Here is a 22,174-nt window from a genome sequence, read left to right as displayed (position 1 = left end):
TTCCATTTTATATCACTGTTACTGTCCTCCCATTGTTCATGGATTTGCTCGAGCAGGCCCAGTAATATTGTGAGACTTCTTGTTACTGTGTTTGGCATATCAAATATGTTGTGAGTAGCTTGCCAGGCTTTACCATGCAGGTGAGTACTCTCGGTAGCTTGTTGGGCTCTCCAAGAGGGACAGAGGACTTGAACCTGGGCCAACCGGGTCAGCTGCGTGCAACGCAAATGCCCTACCTATTGTGCTATGTACCATTAATTCTTGTGTAGTCATTGGTTCTGGGACATAAGTTGTTTCTTGATCTTAGCTATTGCGAACTATGCAGCAATGAATATAGGAGTGCAAATATCTTCCTTGAATAGTGTTTTGGACCCTTGGGGTAGATGCCAAGAATAATTGCTGAATCATATACGAGATCAATTCTTAGTTTTTTTGAGAAGTAGTCATATTATTTTTCAAAGAGGTTTAAAATACTCAATATTCACACCAGCAGGGGAAAAGGATCCTTTACCCCACAACATCTTCCCAGTAGTGGCTATTTTGTGCTTGAAGTGTGCCCGTCTCACTGGGTGAGGTGAGACATTTTTATTGTCCTGATCTGAATATAGTTGATGATAAATGATAGCATCTTTTTCTTTTAAAACATTTTATTTTAGTAAATATGGTTCACAATACTGTAATGATAGGGTTTTATGCATAACATAACTCCTTACCACACCCTCTTCTAGACTTACCACTTTCCTCCACCACTGTCCCAGTGTTCTCACTCCATTTTAATTCCTCCACTTCCCTCCCCTGTGATGGCTTCCTATTGATGAAAAGTTCTCAGATTCTGTTGCCTTTGGAATTAGTTGTATCCCTATTATGTTTCTTTATATTCCACATGTAAGAGAGATCATTCTGTGTCTGTCCATCTCCAACTGATTAACTTCGCTCAGTATAATACTCTTCAGATCCATTCATTTAACAGTAAATTTCATCTTATCTTTTCTTATAAGTGAGTAGTATACCATTGTGTTTATATGCCATAGTTTCTTTATCCAGACATCTGTTTTTGGACATTTGGGTTGTTTCCAGATATTGGCTATTGTTAACAATGCTGCAAGGGAGATAGGATGCAAATGTCTTGTCCGAATTAAGGGGTTTGGTGTATTTTTTTTTTTTTTTGCTATTAGTGTAGATGTCAAGAAGTATGGTTGCTGAATCTTATGGGCATTCAATTTCTTCTTCTGTGTTTAAAGGATTATTCATATTATTTTTCAAAAATACTGGATCAGTAAACATTTCCAACAGTGGTAAATGAAAGTCTCTTTTACCCCACATACCCACATTTTCCCCATGTAAAAATACAATGAGTATTTTTAAAAAATTATTTAAGTACAGTGATTTACAAAAGTGTTAATAATCGTTTGCAGGCATAAAATATTTGAACACAGAACCCACCACCAGGGACTCTCCAACAATGTACCAAGATTCCCTTTGACCTCCACTTTATTTCCATAGAAAACTCATTTAAAATTTTAATTATTATCATTTGGGTTTAATAGTGTTAACTCTTACAGGTTTTTTTTGGACATAGTTTTGTCACCTCTTATACTACTAAGGTATCTAAGATCCTTAACCAAATCTCTTCTGTTTTGGAATTTGTTACAAATCTCATATTAGCACTGCACTGTCGTCCCATTGTTCATCAATTTGCTCAAGCGGGCCAGTAATGTCTCCACTGTGAGACTTGTTCCTGTGTTTGGCATATTGAATACGTCATGGGTAGCTTGTCAGGCTTTGCCATGCAGGCAACACACTCTCAGTAGTTTGCCGGGTTCTCCAAGAGGGGTGGAGGAATTGAACTGGGGTTGGCCAGGCAGGCTGCGTGCAAGGCAAACGCCCTACTGCTGTGCTATCGCTCCAGCCCATGAATCTCATATTATAAAATGAAAATAAAAGGTAAAGGTAAAGGCCCTCCCGTTGTTCATCGATTTGCTCGAGCGGGCTCAGTAATGTCTCCATTGGAGATTTTGTTGTTACTGTGTTTGACATATCGAATACATCATGGGTTGCTTGCCAGGCTCTGCCGTGTGGGGAGATACTCTCGGTAGCTTGCCGGGCTCTCCGAGAGGGGCGGAGGAATTGAACTCGGGTGCCGGGCATGGTGGCGCACGCCTGTAGTCCCAGCTACTCAGGAGGCTGAGGCTGGAGGATCGCTTGAGTCCAGGAGTTCTGGGCTGTAGTGCGCTATGCTGATTGGGTGTCCGCACTAAGTTTGGCATCAATATGGTGACCCTCCAGGAGCAGAGGACCACCAGGTTGCCTAAGGAGGGGTGAACCGGCCCAGGTCGGAAATGGAGCAGGTCAAAATGAAAATGTTCATCTTATTATTTCATCCAACTACCCCTTCCCTTACTTGACATTCTTACTTCTGTAATGGAGGGTGAAAGGCTTTCCACCCTTTGATGTCTTCCATTCTTTTGTCTAGTTATAATGCATAATATGTAATATAATAATATAATACATAATATAATACATAATACAGATAAGTGAGAACATTCAGTATTTTTCCTCTCTCTGATTTTTCTTAACGTGATACCCTACAGTTCCATCCATTTTACAGCAAATTGTGTGACTTCATATCTTCCTATAGCCACATGGTATTCCATTGTGTTTATAAGCCACAATTTATCTGCTCATCTGTCATTGGACATTTACCGGCAGTGAATGAGGACTCCTTCTTATGTAGTGGTGAAAGTGGGTATTCTTGCTTGTGCCTGATCGCAGATGGAAGATTTTTTATTTTTCTACATTGAATATGATGTCGGCCCTGAGTTCGTTGCAAGTGGCTTTTACCCTCTTGATGAAGATCTTATCCCTATTTCATTGAAGTTTTTATTTTTATAAATTGTTATTGGAAGTTGAATATATTCAGAAGACTGTCTTGGATTTAATTGGTATGATCACGTGGTTTTTATCTTTCCTTTTTTAAAATTGATGTCGTGTATTACTTTAATTGTCTTATATTTTTTATTTTTTCCTTTTGGTTTCTGGATCAAACCCAGCAGTGCTCAGGACTTACTCCTGTCTCTGAGCTCAGAGATCACTTACTGATGGAGCTCAATTGACCATATGGAATATCAGAGATGGGTCCCAGCTTAGCCACATGCAAAGCAAGTGTCCCACCCCCTCTATTCTATTGCTCTGACCCAAGTGATAAGCCTCTTTTCATGTGCTTGTTGAATAATTTTATATTTTATTTTGAAAAATGTCTATTGAGGTTTTTTGTTCTTTAAAAATAATTTCTTTCCTTACCATTGAGTTGTATGGGTTTGTAAAAATATATTTTAGATATTAACATATTATTAACTATAGTTGACTAATTTTGTTGCTTTTGAATTTTCTTTTGTTATTGCCAAAAAATCACCATGAAGATTAATGTCAATGATGTTTCCCTCATTGTCTTACCCCAGGTAATTTCATAATTTCAGGTCTTATATTATTCAATGTATTTTGCATTATTTTTTGTGTGTTGTAAGATAGTTATTGTTTCACTATTTTCCATAAACTTTCCAGTTTTCCACTGCTTACTGAAGAGACTCTTTTTCCCCAGTGTATATTATTGAGCCCTTTGTAATAAATCAATTTTCCATATATGTATGGGTTTATTTCTTGACTTTTTATTCTGTTATGTTGATCTATGTGTCTTTATTTGTTCCAACACAATACTCTTGATTATCAAAGTTTTTTAATATAGTAAAAATTAGTATACTATATGTAGTATATTAAGTATAAAATTATGCTCCAAGTTTTGTTCCTTCTTAACTAAACTTACAGAAAAGGACTAGTCTTTGTGCATTTTACTGTGTACAAATTATACTTTAAAAAAGAAAAGAACCTTAAAATATTGAATTCCAGTCAATATAATGTCTCCTGAAATGTTTGGAAGAGTAATAACTTCAACTAAGGGCTATAGTTGGCATAAATAGAATCATATAAAGTAATATATGTCTTAACATAAACTCAATAGTTAAAATGTCATAGCCGGGAACTTAAAAAAATATTACACAAGTGCATAAATTGGAGAGCCTAGTATTAAAGTGCCAGTTGTTTTCTTTTCCTGATGAAAACCATATTTCTGGTTTGTACCTTTTCTTAATTTTAACATAATGCTGATAAACTCTCTCATGTCTATTCTAATAAGAGAGCTAAGTAAACTCATATCTATTCTAATAAGAGCACTAATAAAGTTATGAGACCCCACTCTTATGATCTAATTACCTCTAAATGCTTCAACACTGGAAAGTCAGGGTCTCAAAATAATAATTTTGATAGGTAACACTCATTCCATAGCACAGATAGAACAATATCATAAAATGGAAGAATATATTATATATTGACATATGTGTTAATTGTACAATTATTTTGTTTTTGATGTTTAAAACTTTCAGTTATAAAATATTAGTTAAAGAAGGTTAGTGATGTCTAGTACAAGTCACCTTTATGGGTGGATAAGGATAAAGAGTCTTAGCCATAGACAGGAGTTACTGTGATTGGAAGTAGGTTGATATTTCAAGATCTAATCCTATTCTCCTGGTTCAACCTTGCATAGAATGGCTAGATACCAAGCTGCCAAGTTTGGTACTTTGATGAGGAAAAGATTATCTTTTGTGGTACCCTTTATAAATCCCATCTTTTTGAGAGAAAATAGGTGTCTAAGGGATTTTCTTCACTTTAGAATTTACTTCTACACAATTAATGAATGGCTGGATGGGAAAATTATAACTTTATGATCCATCCATCTATCTGTTCACTTATCCATCCAAATATAAATTCTTTTAGTAAAAAAGCCCATGTTATAAATTTATGATTTTTAAATATTAAGCAGACTACAGAAGATAAAATGGGTTATTTTAAGATTACTAAAATGAATTCATAAAATCTTTTATAATCAATATTTAAAGAAGGTATCTACATATACTAATCTGTCTATTATATAACAATATGCCAAGGGGCCAGAAAGATAGTACAGTGGGTATGGCCCTTGCCTTGTACTACTAATCCAGATTCAATCTCCAGCACCCCATATGGTCCCCTGAGCCCTGTCAGGAATGATTCATAAGTACAGGCCATGAATAAACCCTGATCACTGTTGGGTATGTCTTACTTAACATATAGCATTCTTATTAAAAATATTTTAATTATTGCTATTAAGATGTTCAGACTAGTTTATAAATATTCTTATGGCAAGTAATTGTCTCCACATCTGTCTATGACTAATAATGCAGGTAAAAGACTTGCTTATAGGTAAAGGCATATGTGTGAATTCTTGTTAAGTCTTTTACAAAAGTGCTTTGTAAAAGTTACTATACATAATTTAAAACATTTGATTATCTTTCAAATTTGGCTTTGTGGGAAAGTGACTCACTAATAATTTAGCAGTTCCATTCTTTTCCTGAATCTGCCACCCAAATGCCAAATGGCCTCAGCTTTTGATTTGTCCCTCTGAATTTTACTCTTTTCCTTATGAAATGATAAATTATTATCTAACCTAATAAGATAAAGTTAAAGCTACAGTTGTTACATTTATAAAAAGAAAAATCATCTTTGTCAGTTTCTCTTCAACTTTGCTGTATAAACTTCTACAGTGTGTCACTGCATTGTGTATGTATGTACGCACACCAAACGGTCCTTGCTGAAAACTATTATTAAGATGTCTCCTCTAGTTGAAAACAATAAGTTCCCCAGTCTCCCAGCATGTGTATGATTAGCTGCATGTGATAATTACATCCCAAATGATAATTCTTATAGCAGTAGCATATTAACCTTGTTAGGCATTCACAATAGCAGAGAGTAGAGGAAAGGAAAACAAAAAGGCAAATCAAGCTGGCACATGTTTAGTGTGAATAACAAGAGAAAACCAGGACACACTTAAATAGAATGCAGGAAAATTGGTTGAAAAGGTCTGGGGTATACCATGTTTTTTTATAATTCTAATTCAAGTTTCAGTTTAATGGAGTGAATAATTATAAATAAAGCTACCATGTACTCAAAATTTTGGCCAAGTCACACACAAAATTAAAAATGGCATTAGCTTCCTTCCTTCCTTCCTTCCTTCCTTCCTTCCTTCCTTCCTTCCTTCCTTCCTTCCTTCCTTCCTTCCTTCCTTCATTTTTTTCTTTCTTGCTTGCTGGAGAACACCCGACTGCTCAGAGAAATTACTCCTGGGTCTATGCTCAGGAATTAGTTTTAACTCTTGGTTGTGCTCGAAGGCTATATGGGGTGCCAGGCCTGAATTTGGGTTGGCCTCATGTGAAGAAGTGCCTAACTGCTGGGTTCTCTTGGCCCCTCATATCTTTTAAGATTATACCGTTCCTTTTGTTCTTACAACATTATCAGAGTTAGAAAATCTGAAAGCAACAGAGATAAAGTTATGATAGTGTATGAATTACATCTTATGGTAACATATTTCCCACAGAATTTGAAAGGGTTTGCAACAGAAAAATAATTACTAATTGATATATTTCAGGAACAAAGAAACTTAACTTATAAGGAAGTGATATAATTCAAGAGTTTTTTTTTTCTTTTTGGGTCACACCCAGCGATGCACAGGGTTTACTCCTGGTTCATGCACTCAGGAATTACTCCTGGCAGTGCTCGGGGGACCATATGGAATCCTGGGAATCGAACCTGGGTTGGCAGTGGACAAGGCAAATGCCCTACCTGATGTGCTATTGCTCCAGCCCCTCAACAAAATATGTTAACTATGTAGCCAAATATAAGCATTGATACTTGAAAACAAAAACATTAGGTAAAATATCTGATAATGGCAATAAATACATTGGGAATACAATAACAGCAAAGTATAAATAAAAATTCTAGTTAGAAATACATGAAGGATGGGTAGAGGGGTTAAAAATAAGAGAATTCTCTTTCTTGTTTGCTTGTTTTTTGTTTTATTGGCCACACTCAGCAGTGTTCACTAAGGACTTATTCTTGGCTCTGCATTCAGGGATTACTTCTGGCAGGGCTCACGGGACCAAGATCAAACCAGAATGGCCATGTTCCAGGCAGACATCCTATCCACTGTACTAAAGCTCCGGCCCCAGAAGTAAAAGAATTCTGAGATCTTTGTACTGCTTAAGAAGAGAGCAGGGATTTGATTAATTTCAGACATTAAAGTCTTCATGTTAAAATTTTATTTCTACTGTCTTACCAGTGGAAGAAATAAATTAAGGCAAATTTAGGAGCCAGAGAAAGTGTATGAGGGTTTAGACATATGCCTTTATGTAGCCCTGTTTTATCCCTAGTACTACAGGTTCCCTACCGAGCATCACAGGGTATGGTCCTGAAGGGCCCTGAGCACTGCTGAGGGGTGGGGTAATTCCCTACACCACAGGACCTCAGGCTTTTGTATTGAATCATTGATTGCAGTAGATGAGAATTGTTGGGAAGGTGCTTTCCCTGAGCACCTCTGGGGAGATCCCTAAAAAGACAAAAACAAAGCTAATTTATGTAATACAATTGAAAGCAGAAAAAAAAATTAGAAGCATAGGGAATATATGGAAATTCTATTCCTTTCTCAGTATTGTGATGGCTAATATATTTTTATTGTTTTGATTTGCACTTTTAAAGATTTAAGATTAGGATAATATTTTTTACCTCAAAGTGCTTCCTTGCCTCACTTCTTCACATACTTTCACACATACTAAAACTTATATTGGGCTCATAATGTAAAAAAATAAGAAACCATTGATAAATTGGACTTAATTAAGGTATGTAAGAATAATTTAACACCAGGAAAATATGCTAGTGTAATTCATATGATTAACTGATTTATTTATTTATTTATTGAATCGCTGTGGGAAAAGTTACAAAGCTTTCAGGTTTCGGTCTCGGTCATGCAAATATCAATCACATTTCCCTTTACCAATACTTATTTTTCACCACGAAGAACCCCAATAACCCCCCACCCCCCACTCCCCCAATGCCTGTGGGGCAGATGAATTCTAGTTAACACTCTATCTACTTTGACTAGCTTCATTGTTTCGATAAAATTTGCGCCATTATTATTTAGACTTTACCCCCCCACCCAATCAGCCATGCTGAAAAAGCGTTGTGAAATGATTTGCTTTCTACAGCTGGGTTCAAGAATTAAATGTTGTCACGCGGCCACAATAGCGGTTTTGGATTTCTGCTATTTTACTTATTAACCCTGGAAGTATTTCTATTAAAAGTTGGATAGTTAAGAGATTGGTTTCTGTGCTCTGGAGTCGTGGCCGTGCAGGAGAGCCGCTCGTGGGGGGCAACTGGTGACCTCGGTAGGGCGTGAAGGACGGACTGAAATGCCCCCCCTTCCCATGAGGCCCCTGCCGCCCCCGCCCCCCGGCTCAAACCTGCTGACTACGAGGCTCCCTGGCGGCCGCCATCTTTCTTTCCAGAGAGGAGAGGGCGAACGGAGCAACACCCTTTCCCCTCCGGGCAGGCATGCTGGCACGGTTTAACACATAGTCCATTCGCTTTTCTGCTCCAAACAGCTGGTTTTCTGCGTTAAGTCCTTGTGCTTCTGGGGCCGTGGCCGTGCTGGAGAGCCGCTTGTGGGGGGCAACTGGTGACCTCGGTAGGGAGTGAAGGATGGGCCAGAACGCCCCCCCATCCCATGAGGTTTCAGTCGCGCCCCCACCCCCGGCTCATACCTGCTCTCCACAAGGCTCCCATGCGGCCGCCATCTTTCTTTGTCTGATTAACTGATTTATAAGCCTACATGATTATATAATAAAGGTACAAAAGAACCTTTGATAAAATATACTATACTATACAGGGCTGGAGCGATAGCACAGCGGGTAGGGCGTTCGCCTTACAAGCGGCCAACATGGCCGACCCGAGTTCAATTCCTCCGCCCCTCTCGGAGAACCCGGCAAGCTACCGAGAGTATTCAATATGCCAGACACAGTAACAACAAAGTCTCCAATGGAGACGTTACTGGGCCCGCTCGAGCAAATCGACGATCAACGGGAGGGCCTTTACCTTTACCTTTTTACTATACAGATTGGTGAAAAAATAACCCTTATTTGTTTGGAATTCCAAAGAAGTGCTCAGAGGACCCAGGGTCCACTCTCAGTGGTTCTCTGCCTCATGGTTCAGTGCATGACCTATTAGTGCAATGCTTGGAGGTCACTAGAACTATGTCCAGTGTTGCTGAGGGGGCACGGGATTCTATAGATTGAATATGGGACTCAGTGCATGCACAGCTTGTGCGTCAGTCCCTTCAACCATCTATCTCTCTAGTTCTTCCAAAAATAATACTTAGCAGATGGGTGAAGTGCATAGAAGGAATATTCGTGTAGACTAAGTAATGATGCGGTAATAAACCAACCCTGCAACCAGTTTTTTGTGGCTTAACTCAGCAAGGGTTTATTTTCTCCTCATTACAACACAAAATAAGACAGGTACCCCAACTCCCCCCATGCTGAGATATAGCACAGGCTAATCCTGTTTCAGGAGGTGATGATAATACTATATTCAAAAAGTTCTCCATTGTTGCCATGGAAGGAGAAGAGATTGCAGGAGAGACTTCTTTTGTGAGTGGGAGTTGTTGAATGTGTCCGTATTTGAAGGCAATATTTATCACTTCTCATGTTCCATTACTCAGAACTCGATGACAAAGCCCAGTCAAGTCAAATCTGTTGGGAAGATGACATTTTAAATTTGATATTTGACCTAGATCACTGTCACGTTATTCATCTGTAAAGGCTCAAAGCTTTTAAAAATAAATATCTACTGCCTGGAGTTCTGAAGGCAACTAGTTTTTTCAAGCACTGAAGTTTGAATTTTTTGTAGCACTGTAGCACTGTCCTCCTGTTGTTCATCGATTTACTTGAGCGGGCACCAGTAACATCTCCATTGTGAGACTTGTTGTTCATGTCTTGGCATATTGAACACGCCATGGGGAGCTTGCCAGGCTCTGCTGTGTGGGTGGGATACTCTCTCAGTAGCTTGCTGGGCTCTCCTAGAGGGATGGATATTTTAAGAATCTGAATTTTGGGCTGGGGTGTAGATCAGCAGTAACGTACTTGTTGTGTAAGGTATGAGGTCCTGAATTTAATCCCTAGCACAGGCAAACAAGTTTCAGTTTTTGTATTCTCTTTATTCTCTCACATTGGTCAGATCTTCAAACTCATTCTTCTCGTTCCCCCATTCCAAATGAAACTATTGATACTGATTACATATTTTAAAAATTCTGTTTTTAATGTTTCCCTAGAGCAACAGACTCATTAGGCATATGTTTTTCCTTCCAAGTTATAGCAGATGGCAGTTTTAGCATCACATAACGTGGATTCTGAATCTCCACTTTCTATTCTCTAATATTAGTTCAGCACCAAACTTCTAGAACAGATCTCATCCTTTTTTTTTTAATTAGACTAATGTCACTGCTTGATTGTCCATTGCTATAATTCAGATTATTTTCCCAGTTAAATAAAAAAAGAAATTCAGCTTTTATGAGTTTAAGTTGCTTATGTTTGGGATATAAGCTTGGGAAGGTTAGGAAATAAAGATTAGGAAATCTGTGTTCAAGAAATCTAGAAATACAGGCAACAAGGCATCATAAGGGAAATACCAGTTATCACCTGATCTCTTTGTGTGGGCAAAAGGTGGTTCTTATAAGGATGTTTAGAAACCATGGATTAAAAAAACAAACAAACAAACAACCTTGCCATTTGCCAACAACATTGAAATGGTATCATGGAGAGTCAAGCCTTTCTGTTTGTTTATTCTGATTTTTAGTCTCTTACAGATTCCTTGCATTAGAAGAATCTAAATTAGATTTAGGGGACTTTGAAATTTCAGGCTCCATGGGTTCAGGAAAGAGCTTAAAATTATTTTGTGCCTGATAAGTGGGGGTGATGGCATGGGTGGGAGTTAGGAGAATGGGAACATGGTAGAGGGGAATTACCCCCTCTTGTACAAGATGGATTTGGTGTTGGAACATTGAATGCCTGTAACAATTATATTATGAACACTGTAGCACTGTAGCACTGTCCTCCCGTTGTTAATCGATTTGCTCAAGTGGGCATCAGTAACGTATCACAACAAACTGTGAGACTTGTTATTGTTTTTGGCATATCGAATATGTCACAGGAAGCTTGTCAGGCTTTGCCATGCGGGTGAAATACTCTCCGTAGCTTGCCGGGCTCTCTCAGAGTGGATATTATGAACAATTTTAAATAAAGTTTAAAGTTGCTTAAATATTGTTTTAAAAGGTATTTAAGTAAAGTAAAAATGAAGGTGGACATTATATTTAATACTTACAATATATAAACAAGAAGGGAAACTGTCTAACCATGATAGTTGTCATTTAATGAAAATCTTTGCTAACCACCATCCTTAATATTGAAATCCTTTAAAAGAATTGAAGTTCCTTTAAAGTCAAGAACAAATGAATTACTTTCATTCCGCTAGTGTTGATGGCTCAAGAAAATTCAGAATAATTTTAAAAATTGAAAATAAATCTTAAAAGGAAGAAGAAAAGCTTTTTTATCATTTATAGAAATTATGATTATGACTGAAAAAATGTAAGAAAATCTGCAAATTTAAGTTGTAAAGTACTTCTTATTATACAAAATAAACATTTAAGTATGTTATGACTAATTAAAAAGTAGAGTTTTAAAAATTACTATTCCAGACACAGGCTAAATATATAAGATGTAAAAGTACAGTCATGGGGAAAAAAACTTAGGGCTGGAGTGATAGCACAGTGGGTAGGCATTTGTTTTGCACACAGTCAACCTGGGTTTGATTCCTCTGCCCCTCTCGGAGAGCCTGGCAAACTACCAAGAGTATCGCACCCGCATGGCAAAGCCTGCAAGCTACCCGTGGCGTATTTGATATGCCAAAAAAGTTAACAACAGGTCTCACAATTTGTTGCGAAACGTTACTGGCACCCACTCAAGCAAATTGATGAATGGGAGGACAGTGCTACCGTGCTACAGTTATAATAATGAATGGAATATAATTAATATAGTTGATATTTATGGTCTGTAAGTAAATTATAAATTATTAAGTTTGTTGGTAAGTAAATTGTGGTAGGTTTTTCAGTAATAAAACATGTAATGCTGAATAAATAAAGCTAAATCTCAGGAATACATATTGAAATATGAAATAGTTTTAATGTGGAAATACTATTAAATATGTTTCCTATTGCTTCAGTCATATCTACTTTACATAGTGAAAGTCTAAGAATAAGCATAAAAATTATGAATCCCAAAGACAGGGAAGTAATTACTTTTTAAAAAAATGTATTAGTGAAACACCATGAGGTACAGTTGTAGACTTACAAATTTCTGTGCTTGGGTTTCAGTTATACAATGATCGAGTACCCATCCCTCCACCAGTGCCCATTCTCCACCACCACTAATTCCAGTATCCCTCCCACCCCCATCCCCCCAACCCACTCTGCCTCTGTGGCAGAGCATTCCCTTTTATACTCTCTCTCCTTTTGGGTGCTGTGGTTTGCAAAAGAGGAATTCAGTGGCAATCAGGTTCGGTCTATAGTCTACTTTCAGCATGCATCTCCCATCCTGGGAGGATCTTCCCAACACCCTTTATTTGGTGCTCACTTCTCTATCTGAGCTGCCTTTACCCCTAGAGTGTGTGGCTGACGTCCAAGCCATGGAGTAAACCTCCTGGTATTTATCTCAGCTATTCTTGGGTGTTAATCTCCTATTTTGTTACTTTATGTTCCCCAGATGAATGCAATCTATGTCTGTCCCTCTCTTTCTGACTCATTTGGCTTAGCATGGTACTTTCCATGTAGTACCACTTCAACATTCTCAAGGTGGTATACTCAAGGAACTTCAGTTAGAATATTATACTTCTTAAAATCAAACAAAAGGCAAATATTAGTTGTAAAGAATGACATGATAAACATCATGTCTCTCTGTGTGTCCTTGGGTATATGCGATATTGTCCATTAGTCTTACATGTGTTTATTTAGTGTCAACTATTAATACATTAAAAGAGAAAGTGGTTAAATGACAAAATTTCTTTCCCTTGCCCAGAGAATCATGTTCTACCACTCCTTGGCCTCCTGCCCTAGACTGAGTCTGAGTAAATTGGTGGTAGAATGTCACCATGTAAATGAGCAGGGGTTTTATGTGGGCTATGTAATGACCACTGGCTAGTGTGTCATTTCTTTGAAAAAACCACTTCTGAGTTCCTAATAACACATTTGTTTATGCATGAAAAACAGAGGGTTGTACACTGTTAAAATTTTGGGAAGTATGTGACATCTTCCTTTATGTAGAAAGAGATAAATGACAGAGAAAGCAGTTAATGGGACTGAATCAGGCAAGCGGAATCCAGGACTGTCAAGAGATTATGGCCTTTCAACCTCATGATGTTTTGAGTTACTGGAGGCACTGAGGGTTTCTGAATCATCAAGATAAGAGATCACTCAGTGTTGTTTTGTTGCAACTATTATCATTACCTGAGAATTGAAATAGAGTTAGGTTAAACTGGATCTTTTCTTTTTCTTTTTTTCTGTTTTATTTTCTCTGGGGGAAGGGAGCTCCCAAGTATTTAGTGCTCATAAATTAGGGGCCTAGAAGTAGGTACTTAGCTTACCTGGCCAGTGTTTCTGTGATAGGACCAAGGATGATCTGGTGCTTAAGGTCATAATTCTTAGTTCTGGGACCACCAGAGCTATCATAATAGTTATATCAGCAATGCTTGAAGGGCTTACAGGATATATATGTTGTGAATGTGTATATATATGTACACACATATATGTACTCCATATACCATAAATGGAGTATGTATTACATATGCATAAAGGTAAAGGTAAAGGCCCTCCCGTTGATCGTTGATTTGCTCGAGCGGGCCCAGTAACGTCTCCATTGGAGACTTTGTTGTTACTGTGTCTGGCATATCCAATACTCTCGGTAGCTTGCCGGGCTCTCCGAGAGGGGCGGAGGAATCGAACTCGGGTCGGCCTTGTTGGCTGCGTGCAAGGCAGACGCCTTACCCGCTGTGCATGTATATATAAATGTGTTTGTGTATATATCATATATATGCCTGTGTGTGTATATATATACATATTCAGAGAGTATCCCACCTGCATACAAAGCCTGGCAAGCTACCCGTGATGTATTCAATATGCCAAAAACAGTAACAACAAGTCTCACAATGGAGATGTTACTGGTGCCCACTCGAGCAAATCAATGAACAACTGGAGGATAGTGCTACAGTGCTTCACATATATATATATATATATGGCTGGGTATCACAACTGGAAGGATAGTGCTACAGTGCTTCATATATATATGTATATATATATACATATATATATGGGGCTGGGTATCACACCAAGTTAAGTACATGCTAGACATATTCCCTAAAGGCTGTGCTGTTTCTCAGTCTAGGATAATTTCTTAACTTGCATTTAGTTAACTCTCCATTTGTTCTGACTGTTGCTAACCAGAATGCTACTGAACCCCACCTCTCAAAAACACTGAATTTGAATTATGGTTTCTGCTGTTCATCAGAAGTAGAATTTTCCACGTACAACTCAGGACACTTAATATTTTCCCTCTTGACACATGTAATTCAGCCTCAGTGTTGGCAATTTGGGAGTAAGTGTCCTTATTGCAATTAGAAATGGTTCTGTGACAGCATAAAGCTTGAAATGACTTTCTTTGAAATGAAAGAATTTTGTTTGCAGATTAACTCAATTCCCATTGCCATAACTGGCAGCAAAATTGCTAGGACAGTTTGGTGACTGGATTGAACCTTTCTTACAGGAAGCATATAGCTGTACAGCTGTGGAAACACAAATTCAGTCTCCATTGTTGGTTTCCTGACAGCTTTTTCCATAGAGCAGTTTGGAGAGTGGAGAGCCCTGGTTCTGAGACAGAAGTGTTTTCACACCTGAAGTGTAATTTCACACCTTGTGTTTCTCAGCAGATAAGTGCATAAAATAACACATCAAACCGGAATAGAAAAAGATCAACATAGAAAGAAAACTGCAGGTTGTAATTTGTTTCCTATCTTACAATACTCTTGTATGGAACAGTAAATTGCAGCGATCTGGATTTACACTTTTAAAAGTTTTACTGGTTGTTAGGTGGGAAAATGAAAAGTAAACATTAATCAGCTTTCAGGCTGTCGTGAACAGGATGTACAGAATGAGGGAATTTAGGAAATACCATAACTTTTTTTCAAAGAATAGAATATATATAACTTAGTGGTAAAAGTTAAAGTCAACCTTCAAGAAATTAAACCATGATTTCATTCTTTTCATTTTTATTAAGACACTGTGATTTACAATACTGTCGATGATAGTTTCATACATACAGGATTTCAATACTACACCTTCCCCAGAATGTCTCTTCCTTTCCCTCCTTCCTGAGGTCTAGTGTCTCAAGGATCTCTTCCCATCCCCTACTCTGTCCACTCCAGGTAAGCACTAAATTATGTAGGCTACTTGAAGTTCTGTTAAGTAATGATTTTAATACAAATGCAATTATTTTAGAAGTTTTTTTTACATAAAAAGCAATTGTAACAAAGTAGTAAACCATGTGGTAAAATTTATTTTCTTTCTTTTCTGTAAATGAATTAAACATATGATATGAACCATCATTTAATAGCATTGTATTAAAAGGGTTATAAAACACCAGATATAATGTTATTTACAAAGTTTGAAATGCAAAATCTAAGGAATAAACAAAGTTGAATCTCTTAGCCAGTCATGAAAAATATTTAATGTTTAGTAAATATCTACCCTATGTTATATATTTGTCCAGGTATCAGAGGCATAATGAAAAATAGGACCAGTTGCTCCTTCTACCATTGGGGGACACATAGTCTTGGAGACTAGTAAATAGGCACCGATAATTTTGGTTTAAAAAGATGAAACAGGTTAAAACTAGGTTTTAGTGATACATGAATTTGGAGGGAGATGATAAGAAAAGATTCCTGGATATAGTGATGTCCAAATCAAAATGATGAATAAAACTCATGTGAATATAGGTTTCATTTGGACAGTTATAGCTAATGTAGAAATGAAAGATAAAAAGAACAAGAATGTGTTAGAAGGAAGGAAGTTCCATGTGGTGGGAAGGCTATGTCCAACACACAGATGTGTACAGGAGACTGGGAGACATGGTGCCAGAGCACATTGTCTATAGTGAGAAATACAGTTTGGAAACTAGTGGGAAGTCTTCAAAGTTTATTTTTTAATAGTAATACTTTTTTTAATTGAACCACTGTGAGATATGGTTACAAAGCTGTTCACAGTTGGGTTTTAGTCATACAATGTTCCAACACCTTCCCTTCACCATTGTACATTTACCACTACCAATGTCTGTTTCTCTCCTGCCAATGCCCACCCCCACAGCCTGCCTCTGCCTATTTTCCTCTCTCTCTCTCTCTCTCTCTCTCTCTCTCTCTCTCTCTCTCTCTCTTTCTCCCTCTCCCTCTCCCTCTCCCTCTCCCTCCTCTCTCTATCCTCTTCTGGGCATTATGGTTTGCAATACAGATACTGAAATATTATCATGAATATTCCTTTACCTAGTTTCAGAATGATATGACAAGGTTTGTATTGCAGAAATGTAAAAATGAGACTATGGGAACTGGAAAGTATAGTGACTGAAATTTAATGAGGGAAAGTGCAATAATTCAGATTGTTGTGTTACTCCTTGAGAGTTTTTGTGGCATTGGGGATGGAAAAAAATGGGTGAATCTGGAATCTTAGAAGGTAAAATCAGTCAAACGTACTGATGATTATCTAATCATTGATTGGCTTAGAAGCCAGTTTTGACATGTGGTCCTGATTTCTGATTTGGCTTATTGAGTAGGTGATCCTGTAATTTTAGGGGTGGAAAGCCCTGGAGCAGCAAGTTCTTAACTGCTGGGTACATTTGAATACTAGTTATGTTTTGGGATGTCTTCAAGAAAACTTGTATTTGATTAGATCTGGTTTGGTAGTAGTTATTGAGTAGATTAAATGGTGCAAATAACACACAGAGTGAGTGAGAAGAAAATAGATTTTTTAATCCAGGCATGTAGTATATTGAGAATAAAATGAAAGCACAGAACAGTGCATAAGGCTAAGAAACTGTGCATATCCACCAATACCATTTCATATATACTTTTGCCTCTATCTGCCTCTGACCATGTAGAGATTCCAATGAACAAAGTGTCTGATAGTAAGAGGCATGAAACATCAAGCATCAAAGTAAAAGTTCTTTCACTTAATAATTCATGTAAGATGTTAGTCCTATAGAGAGTGCCAGATCTAGGGATACTGAAGAGTATGTTAAGAAGGATAAAAAGTTGTTCATATAACAACTAAACCAGCAAAACAGAAAGAACTGATGTTTTCTCATTTCCATTGTCTTTTTCTTAGATACCTACGGAAAACTATTTCTTCTCAATTCTGTGGGTCAAGAAATGTCCCGATGCAAGACATCTATTCGGCGTGGTCAGCCCAATCCTGTATATAAGGAGACCTTTGTTTTCCAGGTGGCCCTCTTTCAGCTCTCTGATGTCACTTTGATGATTTCCATTTATAACAGGCGTACAATGAAGCGTAAAGAGATGATTGGTTGGATTGCTCTTGGTCAGAATAGTAGTGGAGAAGAGGAACAAGATCACTGGGAGGAAATGAAGGAGACCAAAGGTCAGCAGATCTGCAGATGGCATACCTTGCTTGAATCTTAGATTTGCTGGCAGCTGTTTGACTTTTCCTCTGCTGCTCACTGCTGCATTTTACTCGACACAAGACAGGGTTGCAAACAGGGATTGGATTATACTAATCCCTAGGACATTCTTGGGATCTTCTGTTTCTTAAAGGTTTGATTTGGATTTGAGAATCACTGCTTTAAAAACCGTACTTTTTCATTCAAGTATAATGTATAGAAAATGTTATCATAGCTGTGAGCAGTGATAATTAGTTAATTTATGTTAATGAGTTGTTGAGTTTTGGTTCAGAATGGAATGAAGTGTCTCCTGCAGTCACAGTTAACTTGAAGAGTAACATGAAATTGCTAAGGAGCTGTTGAATGTTACTATTTGTAACCATTTAGACATATGACTCAGTTTTCTTAATATGGTGCAAAAACTCAAAATCCAAAATGAATCAAATGTTGATGCTCATAGAAGAATGTAACTATCATCAATAATTCCTAATCCATATTTTTCTTTATCAGAAACCTTCATTTATTTATCTAATAAACATTATAAGCTTGTACTTATAAAACAAATTTGTATTAACTAAATACCTCCTTTAATTAACATGTTTTCCTATGAGGTTTGGTTAAATGAATTGCATTCATCTAGCCAAACTCAATAAAGTTTGAAAGTTGTTGAAAGGAACCATTTCCTTTTAAATATGTAAATCTATGAACTTGTAACTTTCAAGATTTTTATGCTGTTTTTCTCACCTAATAAATTCTTACAGAATGAGAAAAAAAACAAAAAATCTATTTCAGTCATGAATTTTTATTTTTTAAAATTAGTTTTCTTTAAGATTATCCTTTTGAAAAGGAATATCATTCTACATGGAATGATATCCACTTGTGTATTTTGAATGTTCCTGCATGTGAACCATACTCTTTTCATACAGTATTTTCTTTAGTAAACTGTACATATTGACTCTTTAATAAATACTGATTTGTTTGAATCTTAAAAATGACATTGACGTTCTAACACCTGTTTCTGAAGAGTATTTTCTGCTTGTATGGAATGACACTGGTTTTCTTTGAGCATTTGAAGTGCCTATAATTGTCATTTTTCATAGCATCTGCAGCAACACAAATTAGTCACTACCTGCATACTGGGCACATGCCATTCAGAATACCAAGCCTATATATTTATGAGCATGGACACTCAGTTGCTTTTTACATATTTGAGCAGTGCATGTTCCTTTTTCTTTTTCTAAGATCCGAGCTCATTTTCGTTGCTTTGAATGGACAGTAATAAAAACAGGAAAGGGATGTGTACAAATGTAACATTGTGCCCAATGTACAATTCTGAGCAATTGCTCAGTCTAGTATTTTTAACTTTTATGTTTTATTGTTGACTTTTTGCTGTCTGGGGGAAGAGCGGTAGCTAATGATGGATGTGCACAGTTAAAAACACATTACTCCTCATCTCTTCATTTTGACAGATTGTAAACATAGGCTGTAACACTTGAAGAATATAGTTATTCCTTGTAGTGTGTAATGGTTATCCTGACAAGATCAGCCTAGAGCATAGGATAACTCTACTAAGATCTCTAGTTTCAAGTTTTGAAAAATAGTAATTTCATATGGCTAAAATAGCACTAGAAAAATAATTAATATCTTAATATCTTTTCAGATTATGGGAGTTTCATAGCTAATATGTCCATTATTGAAAATCAGTAATAAAACCATACTCCTTTGGGTTTTTAGTCTACCATTTGGAAGACCTCTAAGTGCTTTTCCAACATTATATCCATTAGCTGCTGAGTGGTCTTTGCAGTGTGGCTGTGTCATCAAGTAGAACTGAGTGCGATTGATTAAGTAGCAGCACAAAGAATTGGCTTTTCACATCCCTTACTCTCTTTATGCGCCTGTGTTTAAAGGGAAGTAGAGCAGCCTTGTTACGCTTTCCTTTATGCAGTAACATAAAAGCAGCATTCACTTTAAAATTTACATTTGAAAAAATCTGCATATATTGTACAGACAGTCCTGAATTTTTTCTTCATGTATTTTTGTATTCTGCTTTTCTGTATCCCCTGTTTGAAGGTGCCCAGTAATCACCTAGCCTTCATTTTCTTTTAGTTGATCTGTTCATTTTAAAACTTTCAGTTGATATGGTGAAAAGATCCTTGTGTGCCTGTCCTGCTTTCCAGTAGTATGATACGGTTTAGAGGAATGTCTAAGGGCATTTAATGGAAGGAATACTTTAAAAGCATTTTAAATTTTTATAATTTGATAATTTGATAACTCAATGTACAGTAATATTTACCTTATATAGTGATTGTATAATTAGAAAATGATAATAATACAACACTAAATTAGAAAATGATAATCATATGACATTAAAATTAGACTTTTTTTTTACATTTCAAATTTTGTTTCATTACGATATTTCAATTTTGTACACTTAAACTTCCTTTTTTTTCTTGGCAAAGTCTAGACACAGTGCATTTAAAATGTTTTTCACTTGAGGTTTTACATCTACATTTGCTTTCAAAGGAGATATAAAAGATAATTAGTTGGTTATTCAGCGATAGAGCTACTTTTGCCTATTTTATCTAGCTAATAAATTAATATCTCATAGAAACATTTGGAATTGAAAAAAGCACCCGTATTTGTTACATGAATTCTTCTCTCCATGATTTCTCCCAAAGTGAATGCTTTTTAAATAATATTGTTAAGGGTAAATGATGCATTAGGTTTTTAGAAATCTGCCTTATCATGTGCCTTTTTTCAACCCCCAAGTCTATATTGAATTGAGAAGTGCTGGTTTCACCATTCACTTGGGGTGGCTCTTGTGCTCTCCACTCCCCTCTAACTATTGTTGAATTTTTAAATGGCCTATTCACCAGGCATCCAACACCTGCTCTCTCGCTCCCAATTCTATGCACAGTTAGAACCTTTTTTAGGACCCTGTTTTTGCTGTGAGATATAGCTGTGGGTGGAGTCTTCCCTTTATTATAAGAATTCATAATTCATAATTCTTATAAGAATTCATAATTCTTTGCATCTATTATACACTTGGGCTATACTTATCCCCCTGCATAGCCCAAGAAAGAATTCTCACCATAATTGCAAGAGGAAAGCAGAGTATATCTCTAAATTGTTCTTCCCTTTAGATAATAATCATTCTGTTACTCCTTCAAAGAGAGTAATTGATGGATTTTGAATGTCAATTTTCTCCATAATTCTAGGTGTCATATAGTGAGTCTGAAACACAGCCTCTACCTTTGCAATATGTAATTCTTACAATATTTTACAAATTATTATCAATCAATTACTATGCTTCATATCCTAATTATACGGATGATCTGATCTAAGAATCAAAACTCTTTTGTCTTCAAGTGAAGCTTTATTTAAGTTAGACTATCATCAGAGTAATTAACAGTGCTTTACAGAGCCCTGAATTAATTAAATTGGTGGTTCAGAGTGGACATAGTATTGTGCTTTCCCCAATGCCTTTGTGTCCATTTGTAGCAGAGGACTGAGTACATTAAAATCATAAAAGTTCTCAGGAAAGGGTTGTTCACGGATGATAGAAAGGCATGCTATTTATGTGTATGTATGTATGCATTTTTAATCACCATGATATACAATACTGTTAATGACAGAGTTGCATGCATAAGATATTCGAACATTTCCTTCACCAGTGTCTACTTCCTTGAACAACAACAACAACAACAAAAGAACTAGAAAACAAATGTGGCATCTTCTTTTATCTTTGAGGTCTCCATGGATACGGACTGTCCTATTTCATTTCATCCACAACAAAATCAAATGATTGATACTACTAAATTTGAATAAATATTTTTTTCTTAAAAGTTATTCAGGTGGAGAATGGGCACTGGTGGAGGGATTTGTACTCAATCATTGTATAACTGAAACCCAAGCACAAAAAGTTGTAAATCTACAACTGTACCTTATGGTGTTTCACTAATAAAAATTAAAAAAAAAAGTTATTCAGTTGTTCTAAGGAGAAAAGCTAAGAAAGGCTATAGAAAACAAAGTACACACTTGTATAGAAGATTTAAAAATAGTATTCTGGGTATCTCAAGTACCCACTGTCATATATCCAGAAAAGTAATGTAATTAGACAAAGATATTTGAGAGTTTATTTTTAACAACTTGTGGAACTTTGAGAATACTGACAATTTGGGGTAGGGTGATATATTCATATAATACAACTGAGAAGTTGATACAGGTTGTGGTTTTAGCCCGAGTTTGGATAAACTCTAATTTTGTAGCCTTAAAAAAATCGTCCAGCTAGCCTGTATCCCTATTTGTTTAACTAGAAAATGAAAATAAGACTTACCTCATAGATTAAAAAAAACGCTAATGAAGTAATGGCATAGATTCCGGCATATAGTAAATCATAGTAATATTTCCCCTCTCACAGTCAGGTTTGAAAAGGGTATAATAATTTTAGGTATTTTTCTCCTTCTAGTGACTATAATAATAATACTAGAGAA

General features: G+C 36.6%; 1 protein-coding gene across 3 annotated transcripts in view; it reads left to right on the top strand.

Moving 5' to 3' along the window:
* Window positions 1–18,139, top strand: part of SYT16 (synaptotagmin 16) — a 367,718-nt gene extending 349,579 nt beyond the window's left edge. For all 3 annotated transcript variants that reach the window (XM_056133188.1, XM_056133187.1, XM_056133186.1), the window contains one exon: window positions 17,390–18,139. In XM_056133188.1, the coding sequence (XP_055989163.1) occupies window positions 17,390–17,703 (314 nt within the window). In that variant the 3' untranslated portion in view covers window positions 17,704–18,139. The remainder of the gene's footprint in view (window positions 1–17,389) is intronic.
* Window positions 18,140–22,174: the final 4,035 nt, after the last annotated feature.

Source organism: Sorex fumeus, unplaced genomic scaffold, assembly GCF_029834395.1.
Source record: "Sorex fumeus unplaced genomic scaffold, SorFum_2.1 ptg000098l, whole genome shotgun sequence".
Classification (NCBI taxonomy): domain Eukaryota; kingdom Metazoa; phylum Chordata; class Mammalia; order Eulipotyphla; family Soricidae; genus Sorex; species Sorex fumeus.
The sequence above is the reverse complement of the archived record's forward strand: the minus strand, read 5'-3'. Positions and strand labels throughout refer to the sequence as shown.